The sequence below is a fragment of the Rhea americana genome, unplaced genomic scaffold, assembly GCF_003343005.1.
Source record: "Rhea americana isolate MKP2758 unplaced genomic scaffold, rheAme1 scaffold_69, whole genome shotgun sequence".
Taxonomy (NCBI): domain Eukaryota; kingdom Metazoa; phylum Chordata; class Aves; order Rheiformes; family Rheidae; genus Rhea; species Rhea americana.
The window spans coordinates 1115702-1133691 of record NW_028186856.1 but is presented as its reverse complement, the minus strand read 5'-3'; the positions used below and the strand labels follow the sequence as shown (position 1 = coordinate 1133691).

Here is a 17990-nt window from a genome sequence, read left to right as displayed (position 1 = left end):
GTGGCCAGGGGGTAGGGGTGTGTGTGTGGGGGTCTCCCTCGAAAACACCCCACCACCCTGCAGCGCCTTCCCCGAGAGGTGTCCGTGGTAGCTACGTTGCTCTTGGTCCCGAGGGAAGCTTTTAATTCACGCCTCTGTTCCGTGTTCTCAATCTCAGTGCTTACTGCTGTCCGGTTGGTATGAGAAAATGAAATGAAACTGGCTGTTGACATAACAGAAACTGATATTCAGATATACCCACAATAAAAACCTGTTGGAGCTCAGAGTAATAGAGAACTTACTCACAAAAGTCAACAGCAGTGATTATTTAATGGCATGACTCTGTGTCTAGATCTCACTGGCGGACACCTGGCTTTGGTTCTCAAAGTCTCTGTTTAATAAACTGTGGGTCAGGTGGTTGCACCCAACAGAGAGTGAGTACAGTTCCCTTCCTGAAATCACTTACGAGAGGGCTGTGGCAGGGATGGAGACTGTCAGAGGAGGTTTATCTGCCTGCATTAGGGATAAGTAAGAATATGCTATATATCCATGATGTATGACTTTATGGGACAGTTTTCCTTCTGTTTTGGTGAGTTCAGCCTTCTTTATCTCATTGTTTTGATGTTTTATTAATATAACTATGTATTTGCAATGCTCACATCCTATTGTATATTTAGTGATATGATGACTATCCCATTGATGAAGGCAGCTGACTCTCTAGTTTATGCATAGGTTTCAACTTGTTATCTAAATGCTCAGCTGAAGCAGGTGTCAAACAACGGCTCTTTCTTCCTATATACTGCAGGAAGAAATGAAGGAAAAAAGCTGTTCTAGCTATTCCTGAGTATTGGCAAAAAAATCTGTGTTTTCTGTGCTTATGAGATTTTGTGTTTGTCAATAAGTGAGCTTCACAATTTGAAGTGTAGCGATTAGCTCTATGTGGAGGAAGATTGCTTTTTTTCCTTCCTTTACACTGAACAGCAGCGTTTCTTTCCATCCCTTCTAGCCCATTAATTGACAGTGCTTGAAAGGAGGGTGTGCTTCAGATTGTTCCTGCATAATGAAATGTTTTAAAACAAGTAATCTTATATGCTGTGGCTTTACTAGTAGAGTTCTGTCTAACACGCTCTTTGTGCTGTGAGGTAGGTGCATATGCAAGTCATAAGATGATTAGGAATTTTATGCATTTCCTTTGTTTTTCCTTTTACAAGTTGAACTTAATTGCTTCATTGTTCTTCCTGTAAGATTAATGTGCAACCTAATTTCTGGTGGCCATAGAAGAAAGCTGCATACCTTCAAGGATGATATTTGACATGTTTAGAAGTCAAACCTGAAGCGTTCCTTCAACAGTCTAGGCAATTGGCTTAAAAATGTGAAGTATCATGACTAATATTCAGAACACTTGCATATTGAAAAATAAAAATCTCATGTTTAGGACAATTCTGTGAAAAACTTTAGTCTCTGTCTGATTTTGAGTTTTCAGCAGTCTTAGCCTCTCCTTCCCTTTCAGCAACCATGAGAACTGGAAATATGACTCTCTAACAACTCTGGTGTTGTGCAAGTGCATTACTTTAGGGTCTAGGCTTTACAAGCTGTGTTGCATATCACAGAACTTGTAATATGGTTGCCAGAGATGATAGCAGCAGGTTGTAGTTCTAGGTGATAGTGAGAGCTTGTGTTAAATMCATTTGTGCTTATCTAAGACAAGTAGGATTTTCTTCCTGAGTAAATAGCCCTGATAATGTCAACATTCCTGAGGATGGAGCAGCAACAATTAATTATAATATGATATTATGTAAGAAAAGAACAAGAAAATAGGATGCAACTAAAGGTAGGGCTGCCATTTTCAAACARTATTTGAGACACCTGGAGAACCCAAATTGGATGAGGAGACTTGCTTGTGAGAAGAAAGACTTGGAGTTGACTGTATCAGCAGGATGAGAGCAGTATATGGTAGATAGTGAGATATATTTAATAAGTATARCTTGGGAGAAGGAAGGGGAAAAGTAGTTGCTGAATCTATAGTTTGTGTAACATAGGCTACTGAGTCTAGTATTTGRGTGGGCAGTTCTGGAACTTTTGCAGCCCTAAGAGATGCAGGCAGTATCTGCATCCCACAAGTCCATCGAAGGAGTTTCCTTAGGAGGAAGCAAAGCCTTCTCTGTGGCCAGGAAGGAAGACAAGTCCAAAACTGCTGCAGTCTATTTTTGAGGAGAAAATACAACCAAATTCAGCTTCCAGAATCTCTGGAAAAACTTACTGTGAATGTAGTCTTCTGTGTGTTTAAATGGTAGAGTCTGAGGGGAAAGGATTTTAAAATTCCTGCTGAGGTTAAGAAGCTCCTTCAGTGTAAGGCARCAGGTCTGTTCTTACTTTGCTGTGAGACTATGTGAAGAATAAGAATTTGTGTGCTCTGCTAACAACTTTCAGGTGAACCACATGTCCATTTTCTGCAAAGATTCTAGTGCCTGAAAGAGAGAAAAHAGTTGAATGAAGAGCAGCTGATTCATTCTTAGCTAGGGCAGAAGAAAGTTATTGCTGCTTAAGGAGGGAAAGTATTTTGAGGATTCCTGCTCTCTTCGTTGGAAGAGTCACAAGAAAACCAAACTGTGCTGTACATGGCAGCATGGAGTGTGGTGTAAGACTATTAATTGTAGTGCAATGCTGTAAGTRCCTCACTTTTGTCATTACTTGGCATGTATGTATTTACAGAAGTATTGTTGCCTTGGTTCTGGTAAATCATCCATCTGCAGATTTAAGAAGCCATCCTATGGCTTTCCTGCCCCTCTTTGTCCACCAGAGTTGACCACTGTAATCTGGATTACTGCAGCTGACTCTGGTGACACAGGTGGAATCAGTGTAGAAACTACAGTTGTGCAAAATGCTTTAGCTCACTTGTGCTAATACCAGCTGCCTGAAGCAGCAGCTTCCTCATGCTTCATGCTCACCATTGGCTGGTTCCTGCAACATATGGAGAACTAATCCATTTTTTTTTTTAAATCGGGACCTAACCCATGGAGGAGTATGTCAAGACTTGGAAGCAACAGCTGCATTTTTAGCTGTCATGTGCCAGGTGCTATTCTTGCTGCAATGCAGTCTGCAGGACAGCTAGCTACTGTCATGGTGCTTTCTTTAGGGGCTTATATTTTGCAGTGAGTACTGCAGGAKCATAGAGACTCTTGGGTTCTGCTTCTTGGGCAGTAAGGTAAAGCCATACAAATGCAACAATGTTTCTGATTCTCAAACCAAATTGGCTACACTAATTTATGCGTTATTATGTCGACTTTTTTTTCCGGATACTTGTGTCAATACTGTCAAGGTCCTAATAAAGTTCTCACTTCTGAATGCCCAGCAGGTTATTCTACTTATTCAGAAACCTGTGTACACAAATTTCTGGGGCATCAGGGCATTGCTTTTCACTTTTATTCCCTTACACAACAAGATTCTCCCACATTCATTAGGATTTTAAGTTTATACATCCTGCTTTGTAGGAGAAAAATCCTCTTCTGGTGCAACTGGAGCATATGAGTTCCTTTACTGCATCCCATTAGAAGTCTGCGCAGTGATATGTCCTGCTTTTAACCAGTACCAGATGCTTCAGAGAGAGATGCTGGAAGTCATAATCATGTAATTTCTTGTAGATTGGAGCCTATTCAGGCAAATTTTCTCTTGATAGTGATAGAAATATCTGAAATAATAAGAATTATCCCTTTATTAAAAGAAAGAAAGGAAAGGAAAAAACACACTACCTAAAACAAATGTGGATGTTCTTACTTGTTAACAAGTAGAAAATCCTATTTTTGATCTTGTGCTTTCAACCTTAGTGAGACTAGCAATGGAGCCGTCGTTCTGTAGATGAACTGATTCTTCCATGATCACAAAATCAGYTACACTTWATATATAGAAATCCTCTTTTTTTCTTGCTTCCTAGTAATGTAAAAATGTTCTCTGGATTTTTTCTTCTTATTTTCCATGTCTCTCTTATGATCTCTCTCATTAATCTTTTCTATAAGTGAAGTTTTTTTTTTTGTTTGTTTTTTTTGTTTTTTTTTTAATAATCTCTCCTCATATGGAAGTCTTTCTAAGCCTCTAATCACTTTCATCATCTGTCCTTGGATCCCCTTTGTTTCTTGCAACCTCTAGTATGATTAGGGAAAATAACATAAAGGGACCTAGGCGGATTAAAAATATGAGTTTTTTTTGTTTTGTTTTGCTTCTTTGGTTTTTTTTAATCAGTCTCAGGAGAAAAGGAGATTTAATCTATATTCCTACTGTTTCTTTAAATATAAAGATTACTGTAGAAGTGTCTCTTCTGGGCTTTTGTAACTTGTACTCAAACCTCCAGATATGTTGTGCTCAAAGAACTTCTACATGCTTTTCCCATGGTACCCTCATTTTTTGAATAAGATAATGCAATAAGGCAGAATATTGTTAAGACCTCCAAGCGTTAGTTTTAAATCCACTGGATATCTAAACATGTGTAAGACCTGTCAAATAATAGGTATCATGATACAGAAAGATTTAAGAAGAACCACAGTTTTGATGGGAACCCGAAAAGACAGATTAGCTTGTTAAAATTGAAGAAAAGCCCATTTTGTTTATTTAAAGTAAATAATACTGTTTTGTTTTGATTATTCTGTTGTTGTAGAACTGTAACTTTTTTTTTCTTTTTTTTTCTTTTTTTTTTCCTTCTTCCTCTAGTGCTTTAGTGTCACAAAAGAATGTTAAGAAGTTTACAAAACTGGTGCCTTTTTTTTGGTGTACTTCAAGTTTGGGGATTAAATACACCCGAAAGCTAAAGATCAACGTGAAATGTAGTTTATTGCTGTCTAACAAAATAAAGAAAGGGGAAATTGTTGCTCTACAGCTTAGAATGTATTGCTGTGCTCCCCTGATCATGCCAGGTGAACATCTTTGGTAGAGTCATGAGCTGTAAATGTCTTCTCACCCAATATCACCTCCCTCCCCACCTAACAAGACTGTTGTAAATGTTAAGTGGAAGCGGTGATTCATGTTCTCTTCATGGTGACAGCTGATTTATAGATTTGGAAGTTTTTGCACTTAGACATCCTGAAATTTTGGGTCTCTACATGGAAACTGTGTTGCACACAGTTGTGCACAGTGTCACCTTCYCTTAGCTATGCTTTTGATCCATCCTTATTTCAGTGGTAACATTGCTTGCAGGACTGGGATATCTATTAGCAAATCTTTAAATGTTAGGATTTTTAAAAAGACATAGTCATTGGAGGAAAAWATCTATCCTCTTGGTTTGCTTTCCTTTTGAAGGACATGTAATTGCCCTTCTGTCAGGCTGCCAGTGGTGCTGCAGGGGAATGCAGACAGTTATAGATCCTTAGTTTGCTTATTGTCGTCAGCTCCATAGGTAAGACTTTAAGCAAGTGCCACCTGGCACTCTGTCTGCGTAAAGGCACAGTGGCACTGTGTCTGTAAGATTTTGGCTGGCTTTGACTTCTACTGTTACTGTTCAGGCTAAAAGGATTCCTGCTTGCGGCCCAATTTGGCACTACTAGCAAGTGTGCAGCTTGCATCTTCACCCCCACAATGAGTGACTTRGGGAAAGACCTGTGCACAAGGGAGAGTTTCTAAATAGCTTTGGGGAATGGCAGAACATCYAAATTAAAAATGAGAGTATATTCTGATAGAATAACACGTAATTTCCATTATTGTTAGAGGGTCGCTTTATCTTAATATTGAAAGTTTTCTGTTCTTTCTTTCTTCCTGAAAGAGAGGGAAGGATTAATATTTGAAGCCAAAAATAAACCTGCTGTTCTAAAGCCTTGACATATGGGATGTGGTATGCAACTGGGCTGGCTTGTGGCTTTGCAGCTAATCTTTTTCGGGCTCTCTCAGAAATTGAGAACTCTTCTAAGGCAGCTTTTGTACCATGCTACATAATCTAAGCTTTAGTTTAGGAGAAAGGTAGAAGGATGTCTCTACTGGCCAAGGAAAAGAACATCTACAGATTGTAAGTTGTGGTGCCATTATTATAGAAAGCTAGAATGAGCATCTCTGTTTTGTTTTTCAGAAAATTTCAAGAAAAGCTTCATAATATGGAGACCTGGTCCACCTGGTTATTGTCAGATTTTGGTGTTGCAACTGGATAAAATTCTAGAGGGTAGCAATTAGGGAGACTGTTGCTATTGTTTTCTAAGCTGACCTCYACGCTGGGCTTACAGACTATGGTGCACATTAAGGGACCTTTGATGTAAAAGATTTGGCATCAGTTTTAAATTCTTTTTGATTCATCTTTAATATAGAAAGGCACCTTTCATCTTGTTTTATCTATTTTATACAGTTTAGTAATAGTTATTCTCATTTATAATTTTTTCTTTAAGTAGCTCTGTATGGAGAGGTTACACAGGGATGCGAAGCATTGATATTGTACAATTGAATTAAAACCAAAATGTAATCCAAGTAATGCTGAAGTCCATTGGAATATTTTCATTGGCACCAGTGGCCTATAGAATAAATCTGAAATGAATTAAAATGACCTTATAGAAAATTCTTTACGTACTAAATAAATGTTCCTTACAGGGTGGTAGATGCTACTTCCAGTTTGTATTATAGTCTCATCTACTTACATCAACCAGGGGGGTGTTTGTTGGTTTTAGTCTTTGTTTTTCTTCTTTAAATCAATAGTCCTGTAGCAGATTTGGCTAAAAGTATATGGAAACCTATTTAGTTTTACATCAAAGGTTGTAACAAAGGTGGCAGCCAAGAAGCTAGAGGTTTTTTTTTGTTTGTTTGTTTTTGTGTTTTAACTTATATTGCTAAATATTTCAGTAGTTAAACACTCTAGGCCACATGTTCTAACTGAAATTAATAAAACTGTCTTTCAAAAAGGCTACTTGCACAAGATACTTCATTATTGGCCTCTTAAGCAGGCATAAGAGAAGTTTTTCATTGAATAGACAATAATCTTATGTTTAAATGAGACTTTTCAGCTGAAGGTGAATCACTTTGATAGATGCTGGTGTTTTAAAAAGTGRGAAAGCTGCAGTGCTCTGAAGTCAGTTTAGGTGAGCATGAGGTGTAAATTTAGAGGATGAAATGAAGCTTTAGAAAAGAGTTGATGGAAACAGAAGTCCTCCACTCTCAAAGGAAAAACTTTGTTGCCTATCACCACCAAAAAATACCTTTAAATTTAAATAAGTAACACAGCTTTCAGGAGATGTAAGGAATCGGTGCTTAGGGGTAGGTAGATTTTTAGTTTTTAAATCAAAATGACTTTTCTAAGTGCGCTTTTAGTGCTATACCACTAGAAACACTGTGACAGGAAGAGAAGCCTCATTATGAAAAGTTGAGGTGGCAAGTTTCTCTGGTTTTACAGCATTCACTTCTCTTTTTATCCTGAATTATTCTAGTGTGTTTTGTACGGAAATTACAATTAAGGTAGCGCTCATTGTTCAAATGCAAAATGATGTGAATATGCAGAAAACATGTTGCTTTATACTAGCGTGTCTGGACAGGCAAGTAACACCCAAAGATTAAACTGTCAGACCAGTTAGAACTGACTCATGCATGTTTCTAATTCAGAGCAATACCACTTGGTAGCCTACTCTATCTGTATGTCTGCTAGGACTTCCAAAGATTCATTGCTTTACTTTCACTTCCTAGGAGATAAATTTAAATCAAAGATTGTAAAGATTTGTTGGGCTTTGATAACTATTAACTGTGTTTTGCATTACAGTGGGCTTTGGCTTTGCAGCTGCAGACAGCTGCAGGAAAAAACTCACTCAGCAAGATCTGCTCATTTAGACTTTCTAATAAATGTCTTTTCAAGCCTACTGCTAGGTTTCATCCTATTCAGTTCCAGTTATCTAGATAAGGTATGAGGAATTGTTTCTCCTGCAGGAGGGCCAAGTAAGACAGAGCTCCTGCACTCTGTTAGCACTCATTGCTTCTCCCCCAGTCTGCAGCACTGCCCGTTGCCTCCTGCTCRGTACCTTCTCTCTGCCAGCTTTTCCCCTGCTGCTCACAACTACCTTGTGTGAAGCCCCTTAAGGGCCCTGCAGCAGGGGTGAGGAGGGGCTCCTTTACCCCATGGTGGTCAACTTCTGCTTACAGACTGTGTACCCCTCAGTACCAGGCTTGCTCACTTGTGTCTCCTGTGTGCTCTTGCTATGTCCCAGGGCTGATGGGGAAGGGAAGTGGGAAGGAGGGGAACTAGGCAGCTCTTGGCAGCTTTTGGACATGGTCAGGGTAAAGCAGGTGACAAGAAATGGAGGGATGAGTAGGGAGATGTTGTAGAAGGAAGAATAGAGATGGGACTTCACATAGGCTGCCCAGAATATAGTTACTTCTTTTTTGAGATGCCTAGTGTTATAAATCCTGCAAMTAAGCCACAGAATTCTCTCTGAAGTAAATCTTGAAGTGATTCAATGGGATGCTTTGAATCTCCACTTTGGTATTTATGCTGTGTGTGGACACTAATGTATCAGCTCTTGATGTAAGTYTAGAAGGAGCATGAATGAAAATCTGAAGATGTTAGTAATGAAGAAAGGACAGGGAGAAGTGCCTCTTAGTGATGTGAAGGGCAAAAGGAACAAAAACAARCAAAAAAAGGAAGCAAGAAAARGTAATAAAATTATTGTTAGCTAGCATGAGAGTGACACCATAAAAGAACCTAGCAAGAAATRTACATTGTTCATCTGATAACTCTTCTGTTCAAGGCATTTTATTAAAAGATGAAAGAGAGCTTTGCTAAATGTCAGCTTTTTGAACCCTTTCTTCTCACACCTGTGTAAGTTCTGCTCTGGTCACCAGTAATGCTCTGATATCTTGAGGTATTAAGAGGATGTATCCTGTATTACTGGCCTTTGAACTCYCTTCAGTCTGGTAAAATAAACTTGACTGTACTTCTTGAATTATAGATCTGGCTTGCTTTCTTTGTTTATATTTAAACCACTCAGAAAAACCTTCTGTGTGTTGAAACAAGTGTGAAAATGTGGATTTGGCTGTAGTCAGACTACAACTTCATTCCAAAGGCCAGATGTCATTTTGTTKCTCTTCTTGACCACACACAGATGAYTTGGAATTAAAATAAAATGCCTTAGTACTTGTTATTGCTCTAGTTATTGATGTGTATGTATAACATGAGACTGTGTGTTTCTTATTTTATTTGATCTCTTTGTTTTACTGGAGGTTTTGTCAAGAATKGCACTGTTCTGTGTCATGGTTGTCCCTGATGTTTTTGCCAGACCTGCAAAACATCTCTTCACTTCCTCATCAAGTTTTTGATTTCTGTCTTCCCTAATGTGACCCTGAAAAGGGGGTTGCTTTTGTTTAATTTCMCTCCATTTCTTAAGAGAGAAACTTGGCTTCATTTTGTCATCTGTAACGACCCCTGTTCTGGAGGAAATAACAGAATTTCAATTTTGATGAACAAAAAGGTGACAGCCTGCTCCTAAGAACATCCCTTTAACTTTTGTCTTAGGAATCTCTTTTAAAGCCAGGCATTAAATGGCAACAGATTGATTCAGTAGCTGCCAGGTTCCTGTTGTGCTAAGAAGGTTGATAGCGAGTCTGCCATGTTCTGAAATTGTTGCCTATTTTTGTGAATGTCCATAGAGTGGTACACATGGATTCTTCACAGTCTTYATATATGGATTTGTGCAAGGGGTGAGACTCTGGCCCTTCTGWCATGCAGTGTCATCACAAGCAGGTGATGTTGGTCCCGGTGAGGGTATGTGACATGTACAAGTATTATGCTTCTGTCCTGTGCAAGTGGACTGCATTTGGTAGATTTTTGTGCCAAGAGGATGGAAGAAGCTGGCAAATGTGAGAGAGTGAAGGCATTTCTTAGAGTGATCTGAGAAAGATTCAAGAAAAGAATAGTGAAGACAGTAAGATGGCCTTTGACAGTCAGCAAGAACTTCTCTTCTGCTTGCCAGTAGACATGTCTAAAATTCTGAGGCTCCTCTTGTGGGCATTTGTATGTTTTGTTCCCATAACTTTTAGGGATGTAATCCTAAGCAGATTGTCTTGGAGAATATGAGGAAACATTACTGTTTTTAAGAGCTAGATGCTTACTGTTACTGGTAAAGGAGGCGTGCTGTTTTCGGGCCATTCTGTTATCTTTCCAGTGTTAACTTCCACAGTATTCTCTCTCTCCTGAGCAGGGAGAGCTTTGCTGAGTAAATCTTTTATTTCTGATTTTTTTTTTCTTTTTCTAATGCAGACAGATTCCTACTGTTTTCTACCTGAGGGGCATCATTGTGTCGTGCAATATCAATTTAACGTAGAAAAAAGATGCAGCTTTCTTCTCTGTGTTGCTTTTTGCCTCCAAGGAAAACATTTTTTTAATGGAAGAACTGGAAAAACTTGAATTGCAGGTAAATATTCAGCAGGAAGAGTAAGACATGAACTGACAAAACTTGATCTGGAAGCCATCAGGTGAAAACTGCAGTGATTTTTTTTTTCATAGAACTTGGTATTAAGCTTTTGTTTGTGATTTGTTGATTCTGGAAGCCATGATATCCTTATTGTTTTAGGTTTGGGAAGCTGGGATTTGGGGATTTATTTGAGCGCAGTAGCTTACAGATCGTTCTTCCACAAAATGTATTTACTTTTGTTGCTGCTTTTCATGCATCCCTTACRTGTGATTTCTTGGTTACTAGTGAATGTGTACATTTCACTGTAGTGTATATGCAAACTGCTCTTTAGTTTTGAAGATGTGCTCTTGCAACGAAGATACACCCAACCATAGTGTTTTGAAACAAATAGCCAAGCCTTTCTTTCACTTGTTCTTGTCTGGACTTGAGCGAGTCAACTAGTGTAACTTTTGTGTGCTTTGTACCATTATGTGGTGTGTCAGGTAATGTCAGAGAAGGTTGAAGTTCGGTGCTTTGCTTGAAGATAATCAGTGTTTTGAAATGAATTCTAGACTTTCAAGAAGTGGTGACAAWGGTAGCCTAAGGCTCTGCAGGCATGGCTTCAGTGCTCCCTGGCAGCTCTCAGCCCCTGTGTAATGATGGGCAAGTCTCTTCACCTCTTGGAAGATGATACAACATCTGTGGGGAAGAGAGAAATGCTGTGAAGGACCCACATGTGAGAGCTGTTGGCCATTTGGATGGATTCTTTAAAAAAAACAAACTCAGATGTTTGATGGAACTCTAAAAATATTCAGTGGATGCACATTTCTGCTTTCCAAGTCAGATAGTCTCCTTAAATACCTATCTGACATAGATGGTTCTTCCTTCAAAATTTTATAAGCCTTATGAAACTGTTTGAAATTGGGCACCTAATTGTAAGCTAGTTGTGTAGGGACCCCCTCTGCAGTTGAGAGAGATATGGCTCTTGGAGGTGATCTATTTGATCTCTGATTTGGTAGAAGAAACTTAGATCACTAGTTTAAACTAAATTATATAAAGGTGGAGATGTGAAGCTGGATGCGATAAAATCCACTCTGAATAGCTCTATGACAGTGGATATTGCAGGYCCCACACAAAACATGCAAGTTCCACAATTTTTCATGCAGTATTGAGCTAGATATATGTACTGAATATCTGTGTATCTGTGCCAAATCATCTTGGCTCTTGACCTGGCCTTTTAAGTTCTTTGTATTAGGTTGACAAAGAAAAGGCTTTTCTGGCTTTCCTTTTTGCACAGTAAGTTCCTAATATTGTTGAATCTTCTATTCACTTATGCATAAATGCATTATTCCAAGAAAACATTTTTTTTTTGATCTTCATCTTTTGCCAGTTTTGCCATTATGTGTAGAAACTATTGCTCTCCTGCTGCTCAAAAATTTACCAGTACACGAAGTTACCTTTCCTTTTCCCTTCTCTCTCTCTTTTGGCTCAGTTACCATCATTATTATTATAGAGTGCTCTTGTTGTAAGTACCCCTGTAAYTGACTGATAAACTAAACCCCTAGCATGGAAGAAGACTCAGAGGAGATGGGCAGGGGCATTTTGCCCACGAAGCTCAGGGAAGAATGTAGGAAGTGACTGACCCCAGCTGTTGCAAATAAAACTGAATTCATCTCAACACACAGGAGACTGGAGGGTGGCTGTTGTTTTAGATAAATGGCTGTATCGGTTGAGTGGATCAATTGACTATATCACAGTTGAGTGGATCTACTGGTGGTGTAAAYGTTTTTCCCTGAATTAACCAAAAGAGTGTGAATATCTCCATGCGTTAGGCCAGACCAGCATGGGAAGACACCGCAGAATATAAAAACTGAACAACTAACAAAAGAACTTTGAAAAGAGTATGGGGCTTGAGCTGGTTTCAACCCATATATTCCTTCCCGGCAAGTGMGGATGCCTGGTGTCATGACGGTAAGCATGTTATAGAGACCAGTAATGAGAATCACATTTGTATTGAGATGCAACTGCATATTGCGAATACTATATTCTGCTAAGTGTAACTTACACTTGTATTGTAATTTCACTGTAAAATCTGAAGAAACAGATCACTGTTGTGATTCATTGTGATTGCTGTATCACTCCGCTAAATCAAAATCCCAAGTAATGTCAAATATCTTCAGATAAGTTGTTCTGATATTGAACATTACACCCTCCACACATGGAATATCGAAAAGAACCTGGTAAGATAGTGTTGGACCCTGACAACCTCAGAGAAATGCAAGATTTTCTCTGTGTAGTTAAACCAGAACTAAATTATGAAAGCATTGATTTAAATTTTTTTTTTATCAAAGGAAGAAAGGATAAAGAATACCAATAAGAAATAGGAAATGGAATGGAAAATAGAAGAAATTGAATGAAATAGAGGAATCCGAGTTTACCTTATTTTTGCTGCATAGAAGTAAATGATTGTTTCTGTAAGTCTATAGAGCTCTTATTACTTCTGCTAGAGTCACATGTGCTTCTGATAATGTTAGACATGGCACTGCTTTTCATTTTGGTAGTGGTGCATTGAATTGGAGTTAGACTGATACTGAGTTGTGTATTCTTGYGGGGTACTGATTGCAGGTGATCTAGAGCACTATGGGAGGGTGTTCCCGTCAGCTGTGACCTACTCTTGAGTAAATCATCAGCAGCACTGGGTAATTTCAGTAGTATAGCATTAGGCTTTCTGCAGAAGCTATTTATAATAATTTAATTAATGAAAACGGGCTTTTATGAACCTTTAGTATTGTAGTAAGTAGTTGGAAAGAGGCAAGCTTTCAGTCATGGGAACTGGGAGCACAGAGCAAAGCACAGGTATTGTCTTGTTACAGGTGTTTCTAATAAAAAAAATTGTTCTTTCAGCAAGGTAAATGTCATAAGATTCAGAAATTCAGCATTTGATTAAAAAAAAAAAAAAGGCCCAAAGCAGAAGTTTCTATAGAGGTTTCTAAAACACAGCATTGGAAAGTGTGATTGACATCGATTGTATATATGCTGTATTTCTTGGGATTGATGTAATCTGTAATTTTTTTTTCAGTTAAATTTTCATAAAGCCATGCCTGTTTTACAGCAAAAGATGTAATGGTAGATTGTATTAGACAGATGAGCAACAGAATAAGCAACAGTTTGCCAAACAGGTCTCAGTTCACCTTAATGTTTTTGGCAGGGTGTCCCAGTTACAGGGCAGCCTGTATAAGAAGCATATCTCAACTCTAGGGTATGCTAAGACTGGGATGTGAAAGTTGTATAGCAGTTGAGGGAAATGTAGCAAGTCTTCACAGCATGGCAAGAGGTGCTGTGCAGTAAGCTCTCAATGTTACTGTTACCTGTTGTTTGTATGAGACTTTATGCTGAGACACTTTTAAGTATTAGTGCTGTCATGCTCAAGGTAGGTACAGYGGAAGAAGAAAACTGTATAGCACAGATGCAAGGGTAGAAGGGCATAGAAGGCTGAAGTTTGAGTTGGAAAGATTTCTTTTGCCCAATTGTCTTGGAGCTCTATTCCTGTATTAAAGCATGTATAGAATTTGTAATTAGTGACTCCAAGAGGGGTCCAGAATAGAGGCTGCCTGAGAAAATACATAACTTTATTTGCACTTCCTTCAGAAGAAGGATGATACTGTCTACTATTTTTTTTAAACTTTTAGTCCTTATGTTTTTGTAATTTCCTCTATTTGAATTCTCGAAGTAAGAATGCATTGATTCCCCCTGTAAGTGCTCCTTCAGCACTGATGTGTATGTGCTTTGATGCTGCTTTGACTAACAGGCTGAATGACTGATAAACATATGATTTTATTAAAGCAAGGTTTGTGAAGTGGAAATGGGAAGAAATTCTCATTCTAACGTGGTTGTGAGAAGTGTCATCTCATGTCTCCATATACTGAATCATTGTATCAGTATGTTTCAATGCTACCCAGTTAAAATTAGCATGCAAGTATTGTATTTGAACTGACTTTTTGAAGSTTCCACATAAGTAGTTGTGAACTTGCTGTGTATTTTACTAGCAAACACAGGAAGTAATATCTTTATTTCCTGCAGCAATTATTCTTTGCAAAAATTTGGAGAAGCTTTAATTTTAGAACAGTAGTGCCTGGAACCATCCAGGGCTTTGATTAACATACTGGAAAGATTCAGTTCCCATTTTTATGAGAGTTTTTCTGAGCAAGTTACGTCACTGTCTGAAATGTCTTTGCCTCCTGGGGCAGACAGGTCTATCTATCTGTTATCTTCACAACAGCAATAAGATTTAGGAGGCAGTCATGTTAACAAAGGTACAAAGTGTCCTCGATTCAACAGCACATTTCCAAACACAAAAAAACGCTGGAAATATTGCAGCAGACTTTTTGTTTTTTGTTGTTTGTGSTGGTGTTTGGGGGTGGGAGGGCGTTATGTTCAGAAGTATTCCTTAGGCTAACAGTGTGCTCAGCTTTCTTCTGCCTGAGTAATCTTCGTGCTGTTTATTCAGCCCTTTTGTTGCCTTAAAAATGGAAAATAACTGAAGATGATACTTGTGGCTTATTTGAAGTTGGAAATATGTGTTATATATTCTCTTACATTGTACTTTTTTTTGACATGCAAACAAATTGCAAATGTGAAAATATTGTAGTGTTCTGGTATTTGAACTTCCCAGAAGATACATTTCTATTTTAAACTCCTTTTTCTGAATTGTTTTGCCATGTCATCCCCCTCTTCCCACTAAAGTAATGGACTGTCTCTTTACTGTATAAATCTCTTCTCTGGCAAGGTGTGTTCTTCATGCAACATAGCTCTCTAGAGATTTTTTTTTTTTTTTTTGATTGGACTCAAAACTTGGTATTCTTGGTGTGCTGGATAATACACTTACAGGTACCAAACAAAGTTTCCTAATTGCTAGACATCAGTTAAAAATGACCAGTTTACCTAAATACATATTTTCAGCAGTAACAGTTATGTGCTGTTGTCACTGTTTTGTGGGAGAGGAAAAGAGAGGATGAAGATGTAATTTTACTGCTAGATGACTTTTTCTTGCTCTCTTGTTGTCCAACTTATAGTTTCCCAGAACGTTTGTATGAAGAAATATTGCAAGTTTTCCAGACAGATTTGATCTGTTATGCTACTTCAATCTATGCCCCTTCATCACTCTGTTTATATGTGTGTGTGTGTGCGCGTGTACATATATATATAGACATATATATATGTACACGCGCACACACACACACATATATACATGTGCATACAAATATATATATAACCCCCCCCCCCTTTTTTTTTACTTTTGGAGACAAACAGGACTGAAGTATGAATATTGTCTATATTTTAGAAAGTTTGGCTGATCTTTGTCTCCAGCATTTTGTATGTGGAAAAATACTTGTAAAGTTATACCATGTGAAACACATGCAACTGTTTGAAGCCAATGTAATTTTTTTTCCATGTTTTTGAAATACTGACTTAAATGGGATTTTTATCTCATACCAGTTCCTGGTGTTTTCCATTTCTGAGGGAACTCATAGAGAAATTCTAGCTTAGCAGCTTCATTATGAAAGATAAAGTTGTGAGAATAGGGGTTAGGACTATGAAAATTAAGATGTCAGTATTAATCATTGCTCATCTGCAAGCCACCACAAGAACAGAGCAACTTATTGCAGTTGGTTCAGGGCATATCTTTTTGGGGGACTGAATGGCCAGTGTGAATTATAGTAGCAGCATGTATTAAATACCTTCATTTAAAACATCAGTGTTTCAGTGGCTAGACTGTCCCTTCTTTTGCATGTGATGCCATAATTTAGCCTGAAATCTCATAAGCTGAACTGTTTTCAGTGATTAGAGTGCAGGTAGTCCTTAGATTTAGTAACAAAGAACCTTTGCTATCATCTTGACCTAAATTTTTCATTAAAGAAAACCCATAAACCATCTAAGCAGTAGTAAAAGATGCCTCATATTACAGCTTTAAATCCTGTCCAGAACTTTTGTGAAACTAATGCATTATTTTTCAGATTTTTCAGGCATTATTTTTCAGCCTGAAGCATGAGATTTCTCATCGTCTTCTGGACTAATCTTTCTTTTCTCTTCCCCTCTGCATCTGTCTCATCTCAGACTAATGTAAGGTTTTGTCTCTCATGGATACCTCTAAATTGTTTAGTAAGAGAATTAAGGTATTGGTTTCCAAAGCATTTTCTTCTTTAATCCCATAGAACTGGAAACAATATGTTCCACCATGTAAACAGAAAGAATAAGTAAATCCCCCYGTGAGGCTTAACTTTCAGAATGAGATTACTCTAAATATATTCATAGAACTTAAATGGTTAACTTTGTCCTGGGTGTCAGGCAGGGCTGTGGAGTTTAGCCATGGTGCTACCATGGCTTATATTAATACACGTGGATGTGCAGAAATGGAAGTACTTTTAATCAAAACAAAAGCAAAACTTGGAGAACTTCATGTTTTCAGTCTTTGTGCTAGAGAGAAAAATGCAAAGAATCAGCAGTTTTAATCTTCCCCAGAAGAATAGCAAGTGTGGGATCCGATCCCTTTATAAAAGAGAAAGGAAAATTCTAAGCAAAGAAAGGCCTTACTATAACCTCAGTGATATGCAAGGCTTTAAAGCAAGTAGGTCTTTGAGCAGCTTTTAAAGGAGAGAATAATGATCTGAGACTTGGAAGTGAACAGAAAATGAAATAAATCCTACCCTTGGTTTAACTAAAGGATGGACACTGCCAGATAATATGGTCTGTTTTCTTAGCAAAAGTGACTACCTTTCACTTAGAATATGAGCGTGGCCCTAAGTCAAACACTTGCTATGGTGCCACGTGATAAATTATATGCTAAATAGGAGATTTTAACAGAGATAGGGGAAGAGAAGAGAGATGAGCGCAGAGCAAAGTCTTCCAAAGTAGCAGACCCTATTCTTTTGGTAAAGAGAGGAATCTGGGTTTTCATTTAATGTATGTCATCCTGCGCCTATGTGCCAGTAACACGGAGAATTGTTTTAAGTCAAGTTGGAGATAGAGGAGAAACACCTAACTGTGAGTAAAGCTAGGCCAGGAAACAAAATCAGCTTTTTATCCATGGGAAGAATAATGTTCGGAAATTACTTTCCAAACTTGAGTAGCAGGAAAAATACATGACTTCTTTTTAAAAGAAAACCTGACAAGTTTATGGAAGTAACTTTTCAGTGTTAGGAGACATGAGGTTCCTGTGTTCCTGTCTTGGAAATTATTTTACATGTTTCCTGAGGCTTTTACATCACTCAATTATATTCAAGTGAGTATATGTGGCTTCAGCCAAATTTAACAAGAGGCTTGAGACTTCAAAGATAATGACCCTGGACATCTTGTGAAAATAATTTTTTGTCTCCTCACCAGGTGCTTACCTTCTCTTCCAGGGAGTGAAATTCTCCAGAGAGAACTTGCCTGACTAGCAGGCTGGCTGGTCAGAATGCATATAGTTTGAGATTATCCACAGAAAATGCTCTCTTGCCCACCTGCCAGTCCAGAAAGGTTATTCAAGGGACACTAGAGAAGCTGAAGCCATTTTCAATCACAGGAGGAAGCAGAAAATCCTCTGGTGTTTGGGGACATAGCAAATTTGAAAGGCTGATGAGAGGTGAGGCTGCTGCAGTTCCATGCTCCAGGTTCAACCACTCTCAGCGAGGCTGAGCA

The 17990-nt window shown here is 38.3% G+C and overlaps 1 protein-coding gene across 3 annotated transcripts in view; it reads left to right on the top strand.

The window, feature by feature from the left end:
• The window catches only part of TMCC3 (transmembrane and coiled-coil domain family 3), a 143937-nt gene that overhangs the window by 96028 nt on the left and 29919 nt on the right, over window positions 1-17990 (top strand). Inside the window, exon 1 of one of the 3 annotated variants that reach the window (XM_085321221.1) lies at window positions 202-568. The exons of the other annotated variants lie outside the window; for them this stretch is intronic. Within the exon in view, the coding sequence (XP_085177347.1) occupies window positions 536-568 (33 nt within the window). The 5' untranslated portion in view covers window positions 202-535. Of the gene's footprint in view, window positions 1-201; window positions 569-17990 lie in introns of those variants that run through there. 3 annotated transcript variants of the gene reach the window in all.